The following is a 24,050-nucleotide window of genomic DNA, read 5'->3' on the forward strand; positions in this document are numbered from 1 at the left end:
ATAAAATGTCAATTTAAAAAACAAAAAGAATTTTCCGCGCCAGGATTTGAACCCCGATCTTCTGAGTGAAAGGTAGGTGCCAAGTAAGCAAGTCCATTAAATGTTCTGAGTAACGTATATAAATATTTGACATTTAAGCTGTAGCGTTGGTCCATCAACTTTCATATTTTAGCTTTTCTTGCCTAAAATCCCCGGTTTTGGGCCAGCTGACACATCATTTGTTAATAAGCTTTGGAACACCTACCTAAATAATAAGAAACGAGCCATGCTAAAATGCTCCGGTCAAATTTGACACTACCTCCCTGGCTATAAGGAAAACGCATTTCCAAAGTACACAGGAAATGAAAAATTTGCAACTCAGAAAATACCGATATGAATGAGTTCAAGTTTTATTCAAACTTTAGCTATATTTAAACACCGTAAAAAGATTCATAAATCATCTTTTCTTACAATTAAAATTTCAATCAATTTCAATAATTTTCATTCTCGTTTTTTTCAGTTCTTTAAAACATTTATTCCTAATTCTGTCGGTTAATTCTTGGACATATTTATTATTCGGTTCTTTGTAGATGACAAATTCCGCGTTGTCTAGGGCTTCCTTATATTTTCCCAATTTATCCAATGCTTCCGCTTTTCGGGTGTGAGCTTTAATGTTGCCTTTTTCGAATGTTAATACCTTATCGCAATCGTCTACAGCTTCTCTGTATCTAATAAACAAAATTATACAGATTAGTAAATTGTAAATCATTGTCATTGTTAAAAATTTTCATTTTTCTTCAGGGCTCAATGTTAACTCAATCTATTGTCGTTTATAATATCATATCAATTTTGACAGTTTGATTTTGTCAAAATTTCATAAGCGAAAATTGCCAAAAGGTCATAGGTCTGGATCCCGCGTATGAAAAAAAAGTTGATTAATAGCAAGCTGAAAATTTGTTAATAGCTTAAGGGTGCCTAGTCGGATAAACTTTGATATATGGAAACACTGGAACAAGGGCAGTTTTAATTGTGTGGAACAGGTTAAAAATTGGAACGGTCAGACCACGAAAACGGCACATGTATTTTGTCCGACAGAACAGACTTAAACTCTCCGAACAGAGATTAAACTCTCATGCAAAAATCAGACTGCTATTTATCACCAAATGGGCGTTTTAATGAGTGGAACATGTAGAATATGTCAAATGACAGGAATTATGACAGGTGATAAATACCAGTCTGATTCTTGCATGAGAGTTTAAGTCTATTCTGTCGGACAAAATAAATGTGCCGTTTTCGTGGTCTGACCGTTCCAAATTTTTAACCTGTTCCACAATTAAAACTCCCCCTGTTCCAGTGTTCCCATATATCAAAGTTTATCCGACTAGACACCCTTAAGCCCTTAACAAGTTTTCAGCTTGCTATTAAATCAACTTTTTTTTCATACGCGGGATCCAGACCTACCAACAAACTTGAATAAAATCAGAAGAAAATTTTGCCGGTAAATAATTTTCTTTCGAATGATATTCGACAAGACTATTTCACGAGAGAATAATTAATGCACCATATCAACGAAACATAATCTTTATTTATTTGTTAACAGTATTAAATGTACAATTATTATAAGCTATAGTAGTTTGCCCATTCTTTTCTACCAAAGCAAGATTTTGTGTATTATTGACATGTAGCATTTGGGAACTCGAAGGTCCAGCTTCATTTGTTGTTCTAAGATTTTCGATCAACTTCTGGTGGTGACTGGAATCGAGCTGCAGATATGGTTTTAGAGAGCTTGCATTTGAGTGACCCGTTAATTTAATTAACTCCTGTTCAGAAACACCTTGCTTGAACAAGGCTGACACAGCTGAAGATCGATGAGAATGGTTTGTTATTTTATGTTTTTTGTGTCTATTCCAATTTTTTCAGCTGACATTTTTGTCCACTTAGATACGATGTTGATTCCAAGTGGATAGTTTTTGAACCAAGATACATCCTTCCAGTTGGGGTGAACGGTAAGAAAGAGTCTGTGTGATAAAATTTTTGGTCTCCTTTTTTCCATTAATTTCAAAAAAATCTAACTGGGCATACATCTTCGTTTGATGAATTTCTTACCAGCCATTTGCTGCTTTCTAAACTTTTCGAACCGCCTTGATTTGTTTTGGAAAAAATGCTGTTGTATTCAATTCGGCCCGTAAATTCTCCCATAAAATCAAATTCCTTCTGGAAAAAGTGAATCTTGCAGTTTACGGCCTCATTGCCTCTCTAAGAAAGTTCAAATGTCCTTCGTTATAGGTTTCCTCGTCGTAGCTTTGGATGATTTTTAATAGTTCTTCGGTGGATAATGCTTTTGAACTGATTTTTCTTTTTTTTTTGAACACTTTGAAGCTGCCTCCGCTTGATATCTCTGGCCAATCTTGCACATTTGAAAGATATATCTGTGAAAAATTCGATTTTTATGCCGTACTTTGTAAAATATTTTTCTTGTACATTTTTGCTCTAGGGCTGTAGTAATCCACATTGACTTTACAGACGACTCTTTATAGTCTTCGCCATTGCCTTTTTTCATGTTAAAGGCATAATCCTCAAATCCTCGAGAATTTTTGCTAATTCAGTTATGGCACGTTATGGTAGTATATCTTTCAAGCGTAAAATTTCTCACCCGTAGGAACTCCGAAAATTTGGTCCAAATAGAGCTTCTGGACCTCTGTGTGTTCAATGGGACATTTTCCGAAACCAATTTTTTGAGTTCTTCACCTGACTGGCATCCAAATCTTGATTTTTCGTCTGGATTCATTATATCTGTCCAAAATTGATTACGCCTCAATGACGTTGATCAAACTGACACCAATAAAATTACCAGACACCTTCATGACGGATCTGCCATAATTTTGTTGCAGAGAAATCACAGACGGGAAGGAGTTTTGTCAGTAGGAAACGTGGCGTTGCTATGACGTTTTATCAGTTAAAAATAGTCTAGTGAAATAGTCATGAGTAACTTATGCTAATGATGTGATGTTATGTGAAACACATAAAATAGATATACCCTATTCCACGAACAGACGCCTGTTTTGGATTACTTGGACAACGAATATTTTACTGTGCAAAATAAGAAGAACGAAAGTGAATTGCAAATTACATTGTTGTTTATTGGAATTATTATTAGCGCCATTTACTTTCGTACTTCTTATGTTGCACAGTAAAATATTCGTTGTCGAAGTAATCCAAAACAGGCGTATGTTCGTGGAATGGCCCATATACTATTTGACAAACAACATTAATAGTCCATTCTTTCACGGTTTTTGCTCTAAATTTTAAAGAACCGCTTGGATTGACATGAAATTTGGCATACGCATAGCTTACATGTCAAAGAAAAAAAGTGATATTGTGCCGATGTGTGCTTTTGCTCTGGGGGTGACTTTCACCCCCTATTGGGGGTGAAAAAATATAAGTCCAAAATAAGTCCGGAAATGGATAAACTGACTAATTTTAAATAGCTTTTATTCTATAGAGCTTTTTAACACTTTTCGAGTTATTTGCGGGTGAATATGTTCATTTTTCAACAAAATAACTACATTTTTAGACGGTTTTTCGCAAATAACTCAAGAAGTAAGTATTTTGTCGAAAAAAACGTTCTTAGCAAAAATATAGCCTGTAAAAAAGTAAAAAAAATGATGTACGCGTTAGGTCTCTGAACCTCGTAAAACCAGAGTTATAATTTCAAATAGAATATTTCAAAGTGAAATATCCAAAAAATTAAGCACTTCTTGGGGAAAACCCATTATAACTTTTTTTAAAGTGTTTAGAAAAACCTTTATTTATGTTTTTATAAAAAGTTTCTAGCATTAAATTTAAGCAAGTTACGCTCAAAATAAAGTTGGTCCCTTTTGTCTTGGCAAAAAACATCGGGAAGACCACCCCCTAATTAGCAACTTAAATGAAATTAATCGTTACCGCTCCACAAATTATTTTACTTATATTGTGTTTATATGATCTGTAAGTTTCATCGATTCAAAGTGCTTATTTTGGAAAAATTTGGTTTTAAAGTAAAATTTTTAGAAATTTTAATTTTGAAAAATATGCTTTTTTTCAAAATAACTTAAAAATTGTTAGAGATACCAAAAATCTCGAAAAACAAAAAAAGTCAGCATTGCTTTTCTGAATATCATGTATTTTTTTGTTTTTCTGTTAGAGAAAAATTGATTAAGATTTGGTGTTTCTAAATTTGCATACATTCGTGATCAGTGACTCGATCAACCCCTTTTAACTACAGCCCTTTCAAAAATAAGGACTTTGAACCGATGAAACTTACAGATCATATAAACAATATAAACATGAGTCAAGAAACTTGTGAAGTCGTAACGATTACGTTCATTTGAGATACTAATTAGGGGGCGATTTTCCCGATTTTTTTACCAAAAAAAGGGACTAACTTTTTTTGAGCGTAACTTGTTTACTTTTGATGCTAGACATTTTTTTTATAAAACAAAAATGAAGCTTTTTTTAATCACTTTAAATAAGTTGAAATGCGTTTTCCCCGAAATGTGCTTCATTTTTGGTTATTTCACGTTAAAGTATTCCATTTGGAATTTAACGAATATGAACCTATTTTTAATTAGCTATAACTCTGCTTTTACTAGGTATAGAAACGTGATATATACACCATTTTTTTAAATTATTTACAGGCTATATTTTTGCTATGAATGTTTTTTCGACAAAATACTTACTATTTGAGTTATTTGCAAAAAACCGTCTAAAAGCGTGGTTATTTTGTTGAAAAAATGAACATATTCACTGGCAAATAACTCGAAAAGTAGTGACTTAGTGAAATAACTCTATAGAACAAAAGTTACTTAAAATTAGTCAGTTTATCAATTTCCGGACTTACTTTGGACGAATAATTTTTCACCCCCAAGAGGGGGTGAAAACCACCCCGGGGCAAAAGCGCATATCGGCACAATATCACTTTTTTCTTTGACTTGTTAGCTATGTGTATGCCAAATTTCATGTCAATCCAAGCGGTTCTTTAAAATTTAGAGGTTTTGCAATATTTTACCATTAAAGAACGTACTATAATTTTAGATAAAAAAAAATCTTTATAAAAACTATAGGTCTTGATCCCGCGTATGAAAAAAAAGTTGATTAATAGCAAGCTGAAAATTTGTTAATAGCTTAAGGGTGTCTAGTCGGATAAACTTTGATATATGGGAACACTGGAACAGGGGCAGTTTTAATTGTGGAACAAGTTAAAAATTTGGAACGGTCAGACCACGAAAACGGCACATTTATTTTGTCCGACAGAACAGACTTAAACTCTCCGAACAGAGATTAAACTCTCATGCAAAAATCAGACTGCTATTTATATCCAAATGGTCGTTTTAATGAGTGGAACATGTAGAATATGTCAAATGACAGGAATTATGACAGGTGATAAATAACAGTCTGATTTTTGCATGAGAGTTTAATCTCTGGTAGGAGAGTTTAAGTCTATTCTGTCGGACAAAATAAATGTACCGTTTTCGTGGTGTGACCGTTCCAAATTTTTAACCTGTTCCACAATTAAAACTGCCCCTGTTTCAGTATTCCCATATATCAAAGTTTATCGGACTAGACACCCGTAAGCTATTAACAAATTTTCAGCTTGCTATTAATCAACTTTTTTTTCATACGCGGGAACCAGACCTACTAGGGCAACTGTCCATTGAAATTTACATTTAAATTTTAAATAATATAAACATATCTCTGTAAAAATAATAGTTATTTATGTACCAAGTCAGTAAAGTAACTCTTTATCGAACTAGTCTGATATTATGAGCAGAGCGAGCGAGGCAAGCACAGACACATAAAAGCACAGAATAAGAAAAAGATACCTGCAAGTATTGGACAAAAGGAATGGGAAACACACTACAGAGAATTGTTCAAAAAGAAAGACGATGCTGAAAATGCACAAAATGAAGAAAACACAGAAAATAAGAATGAAGAACAATCAGAGCTCCCCTCATACAACGAAGTATTGGCGATCATAAACAGATTAAAGACAAGGAAAGCAGCAGGACCAGACGACATTTATAAACGAGTTCTTCAAGAAACTGGTAGAGGAACTAACCCACAGAATCCACAAACTGATAGAACGAATATAAGAATAAGAAAGCATGCCGAACGACTGAAAATACGGACTAATAACACCAATCCCTCAAAAAGGCGACAAGACAGAATGCACTAACTACAGACGAATCACGCTATTAAATACAATTAACAAAATATTAACAACTTTGCTCAAACAAAGAATAGAAAAAGAAACGAACAAAAATAGGTGAAAACCAACACGGATAGAAAAAGTAAAAAAAAATAGAAAAAGTAAAGACATACAAATATCTGGGAACCTGGGTTGATGACAAAAATGACCAAAGCAAAGAAATTAAAGTCCGAATTGAAACTGCAAGGCAAGCATTTATAAAAATGAAGACACTGCTTACAAACAAAGACCTTCAGTTGCCTCTCAGATTGAGGGCTCTAAGATGCTACATATTTTCTATATTACTATACGGAATGGAAGCTTGGACATTGAAAAGGCAACATATAAGAAAAATAGTAGCGTTCGAAATGTGGTGTTACAGAAGAATGTTAAATTCAGTGGGTTCAAAGGATTACCAATGTTGAAGTGCTACGACGTTTAAATAAGGAGTTAGAAATTATGAACAGTATAAAAACAAGAAAACTAGAATATTTGGGTCACATTACCAGAGGAGAGAAATATGAGCTGCTGAGAGTTATTATGCAAGGAAGGATCCAAGGAAAAAGAAGCATATGAAGAAGACGCATCTCCTGGCTGAGGAACCTTAGAGAATGGTTTAACTGTAGTTCATTACAACTGTTCAGAGCAGCAGCCAACAAAGTGACCATAGCCATTATGATATCCAACCTCCGCTAGGAGATGGAACTTTAAGAAGAAGAAGAACACGGATTCAGAGAGGGTAAGTCAACAATAGACGCAATACACATTGTAACGCAAATCGCCGAAAAAGGTCACGACCACGGAGTAGATCTACATAATATGTAGTATATTACATGTAGTAATATGTAGTATATTGACTACAAGCAAGTGTCTGACAGTGTAATAAGGGAGGAGCTACTTAATGATATGTAACAACTAGGCATTCAAGGGAAACTAGTAAGGCTGTAAGGCTAACGAAAATGACGATGAAGGGATCCAAGGCACAAATCCTAACAAGAGAAGGTCCCTCAGATGAAGTACAAATGGAGGTAGGCGTCAGACAGGGAGATTCCTGTCAGATCAACATTATTTAACATCGCCATAGAGTGCAGTAAGAGCAGCCAAAATTATGGGAACTATTATCGAATCTTCAGCCGAACTGATAGCGTATGCAGAAGATATTGCACTGGTTATTAGAGAAATCCATAAGGAAAAATTTCCTGTAGCTGGCTGTATACCATTAATTACAAAAATTGAAGAAAAAATCTTCTTTGTAAAAGGTATATTTATTTAAAACCCCAAAAAAGGGCTACATTAAAAAACAGAACGTTTTTGCTCTAAAGAGAGCATCATCAGTGTTCTAAGCCTAAAATAAGTGCAACCATAATTAGTGAAGAAAAGAGTAAAAAATTTTAAAGGTTGACCAAGATAAAAAATTATGTTATACTTACAAGCTCTACATGCTAAGCCACCAAAAATACATGGGTTAAAACCCTTAGAATGCCGACCAAAAGTCTTACATTGGCATATTATATATTAAACCGTGGTGATGGGTGAAATTTAAACAAGATATACCTCAAAGCATCATATGACTATACCACGTGCATGTGGGTGGTTGAGTTGATTTATCTGTCTTCACAAAAAAAAGGTAAAAGCCATCTAATTACAGGTGACAGGTATGAAAGCGTTTCTGACTGATGACAGTAAGAGACAGACGGTCCAACATGAAGTTTTGTGAACTGATATGTAGTTAGGTACACTACTAGCCAATAGTTTTAAAAATTAATTTGTGGTAAAATTTTTTTGGGATTTTAAATAAATATACCTTTTATACAGAAGATTTTTTTCTTCAATTTTTGGTTATTAGAGACTTAAAAAACCACGCAGAAGATAATATTAATACTAGATAAAGAAGCAAAGAAGAGAGGACTACTAATAAACCAGAGCAAAACGAAATACCTCAAGTGTTCAAGAGAACCAAGAAAAAAATTAAGCTTGGATCATATGCCTTTGAAAGAGTACACCATTTCAAATACCTGGGAGTGATGGTGAATGTCAGAAATGATAGAACAGATGAAATAAATGAACGCATCCTACAGGGTAATAAGACCTACTGGACTGAGTACTGGAACTTTCAAAAATTTTTAAAAGAAAAACATATTAGAAAGACAACCAAATTAAAAATTTACAAGACCGCAGGCCAGTTAGTGCATGGTGCAGAGACGATGTGATTAACACAAAAAGATGAAATGAAGGTAGAGAGAAAGACAGTTCGACGAATAATGGGACCGGTGAGGATAGGCGTAGGCGAATTTAGAAGGTTAACCAATGAAGAAATTAAAGAAGCCATCCAGGGTGAAGATATAATCAAGTTCGCGAAGGCGCAGTGGCTCAAGTGGCTGGGGCACATAAAAAGAGCTAGCCCAGATTCTACGCTAAAGCGAATAACCAGCGAATAAAATGATACTAACAACAAAGCGACCAAAGGGAAGACCCAAAACAAGATAGAGAGATCAAGTCTTAGGAGACATAAAAAAGCTAATAATCTATAATAATTAAAAGGAGCAGTGTAAGGAGTGGAAAGAATGGAGGAAAATTGTAGACAGGGCCAAGTCACACAACAAGCTGCTATAATAATTAAAAGACAACAGCGGACTGATTCTCCGCAACAAATGAATCAGAAAGCCCAAAAAGGGCGGCAAACACTCCGCTAGAAGTGATTATATAATAATAATAATATCGTATGACATTTTTGCCGGGGAGATCCTTTCGGATTGTTCCGGCGCCAATTACATCTTTAACCCTGTTTCAAGTAACTAGTGTCGATGTACACTAGCCCAGGGGGACCGACGGCTTAACTTACTCTCCGAGGAACGGTGAACAGCTCGTATCATTTTTAGAAATTAAAATAGATGGTATGTGCCGAGACTCGAACCCGTGCGCTCTGGCTTATGGTAAGGCCAGTATCATGCCGCTGCGCTACGGCTGTTCACGCCAGGAGTGAGGATGCCACGATGATGATGAAATTCTCTTTTTAATGCATCAAAAGGGATATCCGCTATTGCAAAGAGAGCGTTTAAGTATTACGTAACGCAGTTTGGGGAGGAGGGGGTCTTGTAAAACGTTACGGCGCGTTACATGGGGGAGGGGGGTTCGAACAGGGCGTTACGTAACATTCTTTTTTAACTTAAATGGAAAAAAACTGCCGAATTTCTTTTATGTTTTACATAGACCCCTGAATTGTATTAGGTTGCACCCTCACGCTCCGCTCATGTTCCGACAACAGGACAATAGTACCTATTCAAGTGAAAAAATCTTAAAATTTGTAACACAGATGAAGCACAGTAACATATGTTTGCAATAATTAAAGATGGACCTCTCTCCACAACAAAAGATTAAAAGATACAGATGTTATTTAGAGGTTGCAGAGGGAACTACATGTTCATAAATCATGTATGTTTTCTGAAATCGTTTTCTGCAGTTAATTAATTAATTAATTAATTAATTTAATTAATTTAATTAATTTAATTAATTTAATTAATTTAATTAATTTAATTAATTTAATTAATTAAATTAATTAAATTAATTAAATTAATTAAATTAATTAAATTAATTAAATTAATTAAATTAATTAATTCATTAATGTTTTAAATACGCAAATTTTCAAATTATTTAAAAATGTCTTTAAATAAAAAGCATTAAATACAAAACCCACTATATTGATACTTAGTTTAGAAAATTGATAGATATTTAAAAAATAATACCCTTATCTAAAGTGTGATTCCTCAATTATTAATTTCAAAGTTTTATGTGATTAATACCTTGACGAAAATTATACATAATTTCAAAATTTCACCTTGCATTATTCATAATAGACCCTACATAATAAACATTTTTGAGATGAGGTTGTTAAGCATCTTCTAAAAACAAAACTATACAGGGTGTTTAATTAAAATTAAAGATAATGGACTATGCTAGACTTGAGTGAATCACCCTGTATATTCAAATTTATGTTTAAATAGTCCATAGTTGAATTTAAAAGTTGACGTATCCTAGCGTTTTTATAATTTTCTAAAATAATGACACATGACAACAATTTTATTTCATAAGTTGTTTCCATACATTATAATTTTAAATGAGTGGTATTATTCATAAAGACCACGAAATCAGATTGTTAAGCAGCTTTTAAAAATATAAAAATATACAGGGTGTTAAAAAGTAAAGCTTATGAACTACGGTAGGCTTGCATGAGTCACCCTGTACATTTAAATTTATGTTTAAAAAGCACACATTTTATATGAAAATATATGAAAATCTACGGGTTCAGCGTTTTTTAAAATTGATTAAAACAAGGATATAAATAATTTTATTCCATAAGTGCCTTCTTATAATATATACAGGGTGTTTCAGAAAAAGGTAACACGATCTCTAAGATAAGGTGAAAAACTGAAAAATAATTGGGGTTTGCTTAGTATAAAATTTTTGTAACGGCATGCGTTTTCACGATACAGGGCGTTGAAGAACAAAATGTTTTACACATTTTTTTCACTATTTTTCCGAAACTACTGGCAACATCGTATATTATTTTTTATACAAAAAATGAACTAAAAAGAAGAATCATTCTTGGGTGGGCAGCATTTGAAAAACTGAGAGAAACTTTTAAAAGTGAGTTGCCCACATGCCTAAAGAGAAAGGTATTTGATCAGTGCGTCCTCCGAGTCTTGACGTACGGATCAGAAATACTTACCTTACCTAAAGATTCGGCTACTAAACTTAGAGTAACGCAGAGAAGAATGTAGCGGTCAATGTTAGGAATAACTCTGCGAAACAAAATCAAAAACGAAGAAATCAGGAGAAGAACAAAGGTGACTGACGTCATCAAAAGGATAGCCAGGTTGAAGTGGAGATGGGCAAGACACATAGTCAGAATGACAGATGGGCGATGGACAAAAAGGTTATTGGAATGGAGGCCAAGAGAAGACAAGAGAAGCGTCGGTTGACCGCCTACAAGATGGACAGACGACGTAAGAAAGCTAAATAAAAACTGGATAAATAAAAAGCTGAATAAAAACAAATTTAAAAAATTGAATGGGTTGCATGTGTGAGTCTATACTAAGTAAGTAATGAAATAACAGACGCTCTCACAATCATTTATTTAAATAGGACGGCCGGTTTCGCTGTCTACAGTTTGCACAGCATCATCAGGTCTCCGGTAGAAGTAAATTGCGTGCTACAAAGTACCAAAACCAGAATTAGTTAATCAATCTGGTGCATATCAACCAATCAAGATCACTATCAATTGGTTGATACACACCAGATTGATTAACTAATTCTGGTTTTTGTACTTTAGCATGTAATTTACTTCTACCGGAGATATGATGATGCTGTGCAAACTGTAGATAGAGCTAAATCGGTCGTCCTATGTAAATAAATGATTGTCAAAACGACAGTTATTTCATTACTTACTAAATAAATTACATATATTCTTCTTTTTGTGTAAGTAAATTAATTGAATTCAAAAAAATTTTTTGGACACCCTGTATAAAATAATTATGTTAATACGTTAAAAATATTGTTCTGAAGCTATTTCCTTGTGGCATTTTTATGATTAACTATTTATAAGGAAAATAAGCCGCAATTAAATTGAAAAAAAAAATTTATTAACGTTTCGACGCCCAAATCGGGTGTCGTTGTCAAAATACAAAATACTACTAAATTAAACAAAAATGTTGTTGCTAAGTAAAATATTCTTCTAATAATTTATTTAATCTGACTCATTTATATTGGCCATTCAGACATATATTATAACACAATAAAACACTGAAAAACGTTTGTTTTTCTATACTTCCTTTTTTAGAAGGAAGTATAGGAAGTATACTTCCTATACTTTTTCAGTGTTTTATTGTGAGATAAAATGAACTTCCATCAAGTAACGGTCGAATCCATCAATATATTATAACATTTTAAAGTAGAAGACTTTAAAATGATGCTGCCAATATTTATGAGTTGCATTCCTGGGACGACTTTACTGAAAGATAGTTCATTCGATTACATGAAATCAACCCCAACTCAAGAATATGCGTCACAAAAAAATCATAGCATGTGATCTGTCTTTAAAAAGACAACCAAATGCAATGATGACAGTAGAATGCAGTAGGATGTGGTTACCCATACTGAAATAGGAAGTCAATAGAAAGAATATACCACGATTAGTAAGTCAATAACATATCGACATATTTTATATTTTAGTATTACTTATTGTATATCTATGTATTATTAATATTATTTATAATTTAAACATATTAAAGTCAGAATTTGGTATTAGTTTATTGAGAGTAAATTAAATGTAAGACCAAATACTTAGGGGTCGTCCATTAATCACGTGATGTTTTTTTGGCATTTTTTAACCCCCCTCCCCTTTGGTGGAGAGCGGTTAATGGAGAGGTTTAAGACCACCTATATCACGTGTATTGTGACATTTCGTGATTTTTTATGGGCCCCTCCCCCCTTTCGAGTCTCACGTGATTAATGGACAGCCCCTTACGATGACGGGATAGTATCACGAGGATTTTTCCTGGTTTTCCCTCGTGATTTACTAAGGAATCTCTAACGCGGGAATTTTACTGTCATCGTTGCATTTGGTGATCTTTTTAAAGACAGCTCACATGTTATGATTTTTTGTGACGGATATTCTTGAGTTGGGGTTGATTTCATGTAATCGAATGAACTATCTTTCAGTAAAGTCGTCCCAGGAACGCAACTCATAAATATATGCAATATCATTTTAAAGTCTTCTGCTTTAAAATGTATAATATATTATAACGAAAGAGTTTCGAATCGGCGCAATAAACAGTCCCCGGCTTGGGAGAATTCCAACCGTCGGAATAACAGTAGCCGTGACGTCACAGAAGCGACGGCGCTGTGAGCGAAGATCTCCAGAATATTCATTAGGCCGAGGGATATGTAGACATTTCGAGAACAGGAGATTTTGGCTATTTAAGCGGAGCGCGCTGTTATTAGAGTTTAGTTTTAAGCTAAAGTTTGTAAAGTAAAGTCTGTTTAAATAAATTCGTCTGTACTGTTATCAGGGACGCGCCGTCCATATGGGCAAGGTCGTGCGGCGCACGACGGCGCCAAAGCGTTAAAGGCGCCCTTTGAGTCGGCAAAGTTAAATAAATATTCAATTCAAAAGCTTTATTTCTTGAAGCTTTAAAAAAATCAACATAAAAAAACAAACATTTTTCTACCAATACCGATGTAACATTTCAGCCATTAGGTGATACAACAGGGGAAGGTTTAACCAACTTTTTGCTGAAAATTAAAAAAAAAACTATGGATTAGACATTTATAATATGCGCGGACAAGGATACGACAATGGTTCGAATATGAAAAGTAAACATCAAGGTATACAAAAAAGAATTTTCTGTTTTGAAACATAGCATTGCAAATTTAACCTTTATCAGAGACCAGATGGTCTAGCAGAATTATTGCTTTCAGTTGGGCGAAATTTACGACGCTCTTGCTCTATATGAAATTTTTTCTGAGAATAATTTTGATAATTCTACAAAACATCTAGCATTCTTAAGCTAAAAAAGTTAAGAATTTTGACTTTGTATGTTAGTCTAGTGGTACAAGATACTGAGTAAAATCGATATTGTTACCAAGATTCTGCAAACTAAAAAATTTAATATTTCAAATTCTTGCGAAAGTTTGAACAGCCTAAATGTCTTTTTAAAAGAATATCGTTCAGATAAAGGCTTCAGTGACATGCTAGTAGATGCAAAAGAATTAGCAACTGCCTTGGACGTAGATGCGAAATTCAAAAGTGCAGAAACCTTATGGCCACGAAGAATAAAAACAATTTTCCTATGAAAGTGAAGATCAGCCAATTGAAAACCAAGAATTAAAATTCAAAGCCAACTTTTTTTGGAATGCCCTATATTACTGTTTCATCTGTAAATGAGAGATTTGAGGTGTTATCCTTCAATGCCGATGTTTTTAAATTTTTGTGGAATACTGAGGATTTCGGTAGGTATTCTGATGAAGATCAATTTAATTTTTGTAAAAAACTTGAAGATGCGTTAACTGACAAAAATCGAAACGAGAGAGACACAGACGGAACGGATGAATTTTTAACTGAATTACAATTTCTACAAATTTGCGACGGAAATGTAACATCTGTAGTAAAAACACTTAATTACATTGCAAAAAATAACTTAGCCCACTCATTCCCAAACATTACTATTGCTTTACGTATATTATTAATGTTGTTCTGAAGCTATTTCCTTGTGGCATTTTTGTAGTTATTTTGTAATCATAATAAAATAATTTTTTAGTTAAATTGTGGCTTATTTCCCATTTAGAATAGTATATTATTAACTATACCGATTTCTGTAGCTTCAGCCGAGATATCATTTTCTAAACTAAAACTAATTAAGAATTACTTAAGATCTAAAATGGGTAGGATCTGCTAGAAAATTTTGCTATTAATATTTCTATAGAATATGAGTTTTTAAAGGACCTGAATATCAAAAATCACATTAATGAATTTGCCAAAGGTAAAGCAAGAAAAGTTCGATTTATATAAGACATTTCCGTTGGTTTCGATAATAATAAGCGTATTGGTTTAAAAAAAATCGCAATCTAAATAATATTTAGATTGCGATTTTTTTAAACCAATACACATACATGTTATGTTTTATTTGATCTTCAGTTTTTTAATAATTTTAAGTAATGTTTTATAACTTCAACTTTACTTATAGTTTTTATTCTGTTCTATTTTATTGTAGAATATAGTGTTTAATAAGTATATTATTTTTTTTATAAGTGTACTATGTACTTATTGTTTCCTTCAAAAAAAATCTAGGTAGATGTAGAAAAAATTCCATAGTTTTTCTCGTTGAAATGTGAAGAAGTAATTGGTTATAATATTTCTACCCTGGTAATTTTGATAAAGGCGCTTATCAATATTTCGCACGACGGCGCCGAAGTTACTTGGAGCTTCCCTGACTGTTATATAAATAAAATCATATATAAATACGAACCGCTTGTTTCTTTGTAATTATAAGTTATTACAGTAAATAACCGCTACAGTGGTGTTAACGGTGTGGAGTGTAAATAAATGAAAAGTGAAAAAAAGACTTTTGAACTTTATTCGTCGGGAATAATCGGAGTGCGTTAATTGTTCGGTATTCGGAAAGACTTTTAAAAGACTTTTGAACTTTATTCGTCGGGAATAATTGAAGTGCGTTGATTGTTCGGTATTCGGAAAGACTTAAGACATTTCGAAAAGTAGGTGTGTGCCGACCAAAGATGTTGCTACAAGAACTGACCATAAAACAGCTCCGTGAACAATTAGAAGAGTACGAATTAGACAGCAGTGGGTGCAAGATAGTCCTACAAGCACGACTCAAGGATGTCCTCACGAAGAACGGAGATGACCCAGAGACGTTCCACTTCCAGTCAGCAGAACAAGTAATCTTATCGAAATTAAAAATTGTTTCTGAAGCGATCGATGAGACTTCTAGAAAAAGCGACGATAAATTCGAAAATGTTGCTAAAAGATTCGACGAGACTTCTCAAAAGATCGATGAAACTTCTAGAAAAAGCGACGAGAAATTCGAAAATGTTGCTTGACGAGACTTCTCAAATAATTAAAGACGTTTCTCAAAAGATCGATGAAACGTCTAAGATAAATAATGAGAAATTCGACACCATTTCTCAAAAGATCGATGAAAATAGTAGAAAGAACAACGAGAAATTCGAAGAAGTTTCTAGAACATTCGATAAGATGCAGAAAAGTGTAGACGACAATAAAGAAATGTTAGAAGAGAAGATCAAACAACTAGAGACTATGATAACTAAAGATAGAGAAGATCAAAGAATTAGAGAGCATGATAACCGATACAAAAGTGCAACCGTCAGTTCATGCAGTAGCTTTAGATCCTGTAGTGAAAGATGAACTACCGAGAAACGAAATGTCGCATAATATGAGATTCAAATTACCACCATTTGATGGAAAGTCCTCTTGGTCCATATACCTTAGACAATTCGAAGCTATCGCGACCGCCAATCATTGGACCGAACAAGAAAAGGCTGTTTCCTTGACTGCTGCTTTGCGAGGTGATGCTGCAGATGTATTAAGATCAATTCCTAAGGGTCAAGAAAAATGTTACCAGACCTTGTTCACTCGTCTAGAAAAACGCTATGGAGATGCCCATCTACAACAACTATACAAAGCACAACTGCGAAGTAGAAGTCAACGAGCAAGTGAGAATCTGCAAGAATTTGAAGCAGATGTGGCTCATGTGGTGCGGTTGGCTTATCCGGAGGTGCCAGACAGCGTTTTAGAAGAAGTTGCGGTAGATACCTTTGTCAATGGGCTGAAAGATAGTGAACTACAGAAAGCTTTACGACTAGCAAGACCGAAAGTTTTAGATAAAGCACTTGCTATTGCATTGGAACACGAAACGGCTAGTCAAACTTCACGAAGCCATAGAGTAAGAACCCTTGAAGAAAGTGACGAACACAACGATGAACGTCTGGAGGAAATGATACGGAGAGTATTTCGTAACGAGATGCCAAAGAGACGCGAGCCTAGATGTTGGAATTGCGGCGACGTAGGCCACATTCGTCGTAATTGTAAGAAGATCGTACAGCCGTCGGAAAACTAGAGCGGGTCGACACCAAGGGGCAACTGCCGACCTCGAGAACTAGAGCCTCTATAGTAACTGTCAACCTTACGTCCTCCGGTGGAATCCACAACTTATACATCGAAGGTCGTATTAATAATAGATGTAGATCGTTTTTGGTGGATACAGGTGCAACGAGAACTATCGCACGTCCAGACGTAGTACGAGGCCATCATAAGTTATCACCTGCAACAGTAAAGCTTAGAACAGCGACTGGTGAGCTAATTAATACATATGGCGAGGCTAATATGTCAATATCCATTGGCCAGACCAGAGTTGAACATCAAGTATTAATTGCCGAGATCTCAGACGAGTTCATATTGGGGATGGATGTACTAAGAAAAGTGGGGGCAATATTGGATGTTCAAAATGGAGTTCTCAGGATCAATGGTGAAGAGTTGCCCTTTCACGACGACAAAGAAGATGTCATCCGTTTACTAACTACATGCGACGTAACCATACCCGGTAATAGTGAAAAAATTCTGATGACCATACTTGATGGACACTGCCGAGAGGGAAGTTTAAGGATGGTCGAAGATGTGGAAAATGTCGAGTTCCTAACGGCGAAAACTTTGATAAGAGTTCGAGATGTCATCCCTGTAAGAGTTATTGAACTTAAGAGAAACTGCTACCAAGTTGAGTAGAGGAGCTTTGATCGCACAGTGTGTTCCCGTGGCTTCAATTTGCTCTATGAATACCAATGAGAAATCATCGAAGTCAAAGTATTCAAAAGACCTTGTCGAGATGATCATTGAAAGATGCCAAGATCTTGATCATGAACGAAAGGAAAAAGTGAGGTCTATGCTGATAGAGTATCAAGATGTTTTTGCTATTGATAAGAAGGATAAGGGCAAAACAAGCATAGTAACGCATAAAATAAATACCGGAGACGCTCAGCCAATCAGACAACGACCTAGACGACTTCCATTTGCGAAAAGAGATGAAGCCGAAGAAATTATCAAGGATATGGACAAACAGGGGGTAATTGAACCATCGAACAGTCCATGGACATCACCAGTAGTTCTGGTAAAGAAGAAAGATGGTTCAACGCGTTTTTGTATCGACTACCGCCAGCTCAATGCGGTAACAAAAAAAGACAGTTATCCTTTGCCCAGAATAGACGATACATTGGATACTCTCTCCGGTTCTCGTTGGTTTTCCATACTCGATTTAAAAAGTGGATATTGGCAAGTAGACATGGAGCCAGCCGATCGGGAGAAAACCGCATTTTCGATAGGATCAGGGCTTTGGCAGTTCACGGCTATGCCGTTTGGTTTATGTAATGCTCCTGCCACATTTAAAAGATTAATGGAGGCAGTTTTAAGAGGTCTAACATGGAAAACATGCCTGGTTTACTTGGATGATGTAATTGTGGTTGGAAGGTCCTTTGATGAACACGCCAAGAATTTAATAGAAGTCTTTCAACGATTGAGGGCAGCGAACTTGAAGTTAAGTCCGAAGAAATGTCACATGTTTCGACGAGAAGTTAAGTACTTGGGACATATTGTCTCGAGTAACGGTGTAACAGCTGAGCCTGAAAATATTGAAGCAATTAAAGATTGGCCAGTACCAAAAGATAAACATGAAATTAGAAGTTTCCTTGGCCTATGTACATATTACCGACGATTTGTCAAAGGATTTGCCAATATCTCCAAGCCCCTAACAAAGTTGACGGAGGAGGGCAAAGAATATATATGGAGTGAAGAGTGCCAAAAAGCTTTCGAACAACTACAAATGGCTCTGATCAGTGCACCGATACTAAGCTACCCGGGACAGGCAGGAAAATTTGTTTTGGATACCGATGCTAGCAACAGTGCCATAGGAGCTGTTCTCTACCAAATCCAGGATGGACAGGAAAAAGTCATCGCTTATTTCAGCAAAGTCCTGTCGAAACCAGAAAGAAACTATTGCGTTACCAGAAGAGAACTGCTGGGTGTAGTGAAGGCTTGCGAACATTTCCATAAATACTTGTATGGCAGAAAGTTCCTTCTTCGAACAGATCACGCTGCTCTAAAATGGCTCATACAATTTCGTAATCCAGAGGGCCAGATGGCAAGATGGTTAGAACGATTACAAGAATATGACTACGAGATAGAACATAGGGCCGGAAGAGTTCAGTCAAATGCTGATGCCCTTTCGAGATGACCATGCAGTGCAAATTGTAATCACTGTGCCAAATTAGAGGAACGATTTTGCCCCGTTAGACGAACCACCGTAGTTAATCAACAATGGCAGCCCCAACAGTTACAACACGCCCAAGAAGATGATCCATGTATAAAAAGAGTATTGGATTGGATGCGTCGAGGTGAGAGACCTAGTTGGCAAAACATTAGTGCATGTAGTCCGGAAGTCAAGGCCTACTGGAGCCAATGGAATTGCCTGATACTAAAAGATGATCTTCTGTACAGAACCTTTGAGAACGATGATGCTACAGAATCTAGGCTTCAGTTGATTGTACCTAAAAGTAAAGTGTCAGAAGTATTGCGTCAGTTGCATGACGGTACATCAGGTGGACACTTTGGTATTACGAAGACTCTGCAAAAGGTTCGAGAACGGTTCTATTGGGTGAACTGTAAAGATGATGTAAGAAGATGGTGCCGGAAATGTGAACTGTGTGCATCCGGTAATGGTCCAGTTGGTAAAAAGAGAGCACCCATGAGAAAGTATAATGTTGGCAGTCCTATGGAAAGAGTAGCAATCGATATTGCAGGTTTATTTCCAGAAACTGATGCTGGAAATAAATACATCCTGGTAGCCATGGATTATTTATCGAAATGGACCGAGGCCTATGCATTACCAGATCAAGAAGCTGCTACCGTTGCAGAGGTACTTGTTAAAGAATTCTTCAGCCGATTTGGTGTTCCCTTGGAGATCCATTCCGACCAAGGGCGAGACTTTGAATCAGCTCTTTTCCAAAACGTTTGTAAATTGATTGGTGCCAATAAGACCAGAACAACACCCCCGTATCCTCAATCAGATGGGATGGTCGAGAGGATGAACCGAACGATGGGTAAACACTTGTCCAAAGTTGTATCTGAACATCAGCGAGATTGGGACCAACACATTCATTTATTCCTGATGGCCTACCGCTCGGCCGTAAATGAAACTACAGGTCAAACACCAACCTGCCTGATGTTAAGTCGTGAAGTTCGTTTGCCCTGCGACCTAGAGTTTGGCTGCAGACCTTCCGAGGAACATGTTGCAGGCGAAGAATACGTCGACCGCCTGAAGTTACGAATGAACAACCCGACAACACATCCAGATAGCCAGTGACAGAATGAAAGATCAATATGATTCTCGATGCAAGAATGAAAGCTTCGAAGTAGGTGATCTTGTCTGGCTTTATAATCCACAACGTCGTCGCGGCTTGTGTCCTAAACTGCAAAGACAATGGGAAGGTCCGTATGAAGTTAAGAAGAAAATAAATGACGTAATATACAGAATTAAGAAGTTGCCAAACGGTAAACCAAAAGTTATTCACATAAATCGTCTTGCACCATATGCTGGCTCAAATGAAACAGAAGAAGCCCGAGACCTCCAACAGGAGATGAAAGACGCCGCACAGCCAAGTTTTAATCAATTTATGTCAAATTACGCAGCGAGAAAGAGTGCTAGATTCGGCGTGACCACAGAAGTTCAGCAAGATCTGTTTGGTGTTCCAGAAAACGTCTCTCTAGCCCACTGTGTTGCCCAAGACCTCGAGATGACTAAAGGAATCTCGTCCGTATTCAATAGAAAGTTCGGCCGCCTGGACGAGTTAAGAAATCAACAACCTAAAATTGGAAGAGTACTGCGATTGGAAGATGGTCCTCGATCTTTGCTGTATATGGTGACCAGGAAGTCTTATACGGACACGCCAAGCTACGAGAACATATGGCGTGCTCTAACTAATTTGAAGAAAATCGTGATTATGACATCAAAGATTTGGCTTTACCAAAAATAGGCCATGCAGTAGAAAATCTGGATTGGAAGATTGTGAGAAGCATGCTTGAATTAGTCTTCAGAGAAACTGGCGTACGAATTACTGTGTGTGGCATGAACCCGAAGATGTCGGATCCTTCAAAGACAGTAGACTGTTATTTCTTCTTGAAGGGTGTATGCAGAGCTGGAGAGTCGTGTAGATTCCGCCATCCTGGGCCTTCATCTAGAGTTGCTGATCGGGACGCTCAGATCTTAAAGAGGGGAGCAGTGTAACGAAAGAGTTTCGAATCTGCGCAATAAACAGTCCCCGGCTTGGGGGAATTCTATTGGGGAATAACAGTAGCCGTGACGTCACAGAAGCGACGGCGGTGTGAGCGAAGATCTCCAGAATATTCATTAGGCCGAGGGATATGTAGACATTTCGAGAACAGGACATTTTGGCTATTTAAGCGGATCGCGCTGTTATTAGAGTTTAGTTTTAAGCTTAATTTTGTAAAGTAAAGTCTGTAAAAATAAATTCGTCTGTACTGTTATATAAATAAAATCGTATATAAATACGAACCGCTTGTTTCTTTGTAATTATAAGTTATTACAGTAAATAACCGCTACAATATGTCTGAATTGCCAATATAAATGAGTCAGATTAAATAAATTATTAGAAGAATATTTTACTTAGCAACAACATTTTTGTTTAATTTAGTAGTATTTTGTATTTTGACAACGACACCCGATTTGGATGTCGAAACGTTAATAAAATTATTTTTTTCAATTTAATTGTGGCTTATTTCCCATATAAATAGTTTAACATTAAAAATAATATACACTAATTTAAATCTAAAACCTTCCTTACCGGAACCATTCTTTGTTAGCATCCTGAATCTCTGCCTTTTACGATTTACAAGGCGTAGAGACGACGAAAAATATAGAAAACGGAATCACATTACGTTTTCCTCCATCCAGGAAAGGGTATAAGAAATGGTTCCCAGTCCTCACAATCTGAGTAAAGATAAAAGTGAATTGAAGGCAATTTATGTTTAATTTAATTTAATTTAATTCAAATATGTTAATGTATATCATACTGAATATAGAATTGAATAACCTTTCAAATAAGCTAACACAGGACCCCTATTCTTATTAAAAAAAATCATCGATTACGTCATCACGCCTAGATGAATGACGTCACTAGTATAATATATATGTTACGGTAAGTATGATTAATTGGAAATTATTAATAATTACCGGTTACTATGAATACAAACCGAATAGCTAGGTAAAAGTAATAAATATGGCATAATTAATCACATCGACCGGCAATTATTAATAAATCCCGGATTAGAACGGTAAATGTGCTAAATTTCAATACCGTTAAGTGCGTAGAACTTTGCGGAGTGTAGGGAGGTTTATTAGTCACTGTGACATACCAGAACTAAATACGGCGCATAGCGCATACCACAGTGTTAGTCAATCTGTAGTCGGAAGCGGCCACTGTGTAATACACCATTTAATTTTAATGTATTAAATACATGAGGCTAAAGTAGGGTTAAAATTAAAAACATCCTTACGTCCTGGCACTTTATCCGAAATCAGAAGAAGATTTAGAAGCGATAATAGCAGATCATTCTGATGATGCTGATGATGGAGCAAAGCAGCGTGGTGATGGTGATGGAACTCAACAGTATAACCGAGGATTCACAGTTAGCGAATATTGAAGATACAGGTAACACTAACAGCCCAATCGAACATAATGCGTGTGCGATAATTACCGTCAATGAGGAAGACAATGCCAGTATTGGCGTTAAAGAAAATGAGGGAGACGAGGAAGATGGCAGTGCAATTGACAAAACTTCAAAAGAAAATTCAGGAGACTCGGGATTTTGCTAAACAGTCACCTGTAAAAGAATCTGGCAGAATGTTAAAGCATTCTAATGATATCCCTGTTGACAAAGTAGGTCAAAGTGTTAGAGTGCGAATTCCAGAAGTTGATAGAGCTAAGGCCGATAGCCGAAAAATTATTGCCATTATTATTTCTGTTATAGATGAAAAGATATACAAGCTAGGCAATAAGCATGGCATTTTGAACCAACTTCATACAAGAAACGAATTTACCACCTGCAAGGAAACACTTATTTCAGTCAATGAAGCGCCTGATACTGAGATAATTCTCAGTAAATGCGTTCGTAAAGATTCGAATTTAGGCAGTCAAGGATTCCGCCGCTGCAATTTTAGTGGCCAATGCAATTAAAAACGCTGCAAACGTAAAAATTAAGCGTTCCTTGTAATTCTAAGTGCCACAAGAGCCTTTCCTATAAAAACAAGTGATTATAGTCTAGTAACTTAAAGGCTAATGCGTGTGTATGAGTTTGTTTTTACTTATAAGGTGTCAGTTGATAAAATTTGTTTGATAAATTCTGTTTAAGTGTTTAACTTTATTATCAAATTTCAAAAATAAACAATAGTGAAGCCCAAAATGCGTTTTTATTACATTAACCAGAATTGTTAGGAAAGTATTAATAATCGCCGGTAAATCTAATTATAAATGCATTATTAATCACATTGACCAGCTGCTACGGTTACTATTAATATTTACCGGTAATTATTAATACAGACCGCATTTATCACATCAACCGTAACATATATACCAAAAAATCATAATATTATAAAAATCGATCTGTTTCGGAAATTGTCCTACAGTGGCCGGTTTACGAAATAATGAATTTATTCCATTTGGCTTTGCCACACTGTATCTAGATGGTTTTCCAAGTTCTTTTTACATGTAAAAATTTGCATATAGGTTTGGATCCCGCGTATGAAAAAAAAGTTAATTAATAGTAAGCTGAAAATTTGTTAATAGCTTAAGGGTGTCTAGTCGGATAAACTATGATATATGGGAACACTGGAACAGGGGCAGTTTTAATTGTGGAACAGGTTAAACTTTTGGAACGGTCAGACCACGAAAACGGCACATTTATTTTGTCCGACAGAATAGACTTAAACTCTCCGAACAGAGATTAAACTCTCATGTAAAAATCAGACTGCTATTTATTACCTGTCATAATTCCTGTTCTTTATGTTCCACTCATTAAAATGCCCATTTGGTGATAAATAGCACTCTGATTTTTGCATGAGAGTTTAATCTCTGTTCGGAGAGTTTAAGTCTGTTCTGTCGAACAAAATACATGTGCCGTTTTCGTGGTCTGACCGTTTCAAATCTTTAACCTGTTCCACAATTAAAACTTCTCCTGTTCCAGTGTTTC

At 35.7% G+C, this 24,050-nt stretch overlaps 1 protein-coding gene across 1 annotated transcript in view; it reads right to left on the reverse strand.

Annotated features, from left to right (window-relative positions):
- Nucleotides 1-382: 382 nt before the first annotated feature.
- The window catches only part of LOC126890065 (sperm-associated antigen 1-like), a 55,508-nt gene continuing 31,840 nt past the window's right edge, over nt 383-24,050 (reverse strand). The window contains exon 4 of the mRNA XM_050658891.1: nt 383-707. Coding sequence (XP_050514848.1) covers nt 461-707 — 247 coding nt within the window. The 3' untranslated portion in view covers nt 383-460. The remainder of the gene's footprint in view (nt 708-24,050) is intronic.

The sequence above is a fragment of the Diabrotica virgifera genome, chromosome 8 (genome assembly GCF_917563875.1).
Source record: "Diabrotica virgifera virgifera chromosome 8, PGI_DIABVI_V3a".
NCBI classification, from domain to species: domain Eukaryota; kingdom Metazoa; phylum Arthropoda; class Insecta; order Coleoptera; family Chrysomelidae; genus Diabrotica; species Diabrotica virgifera.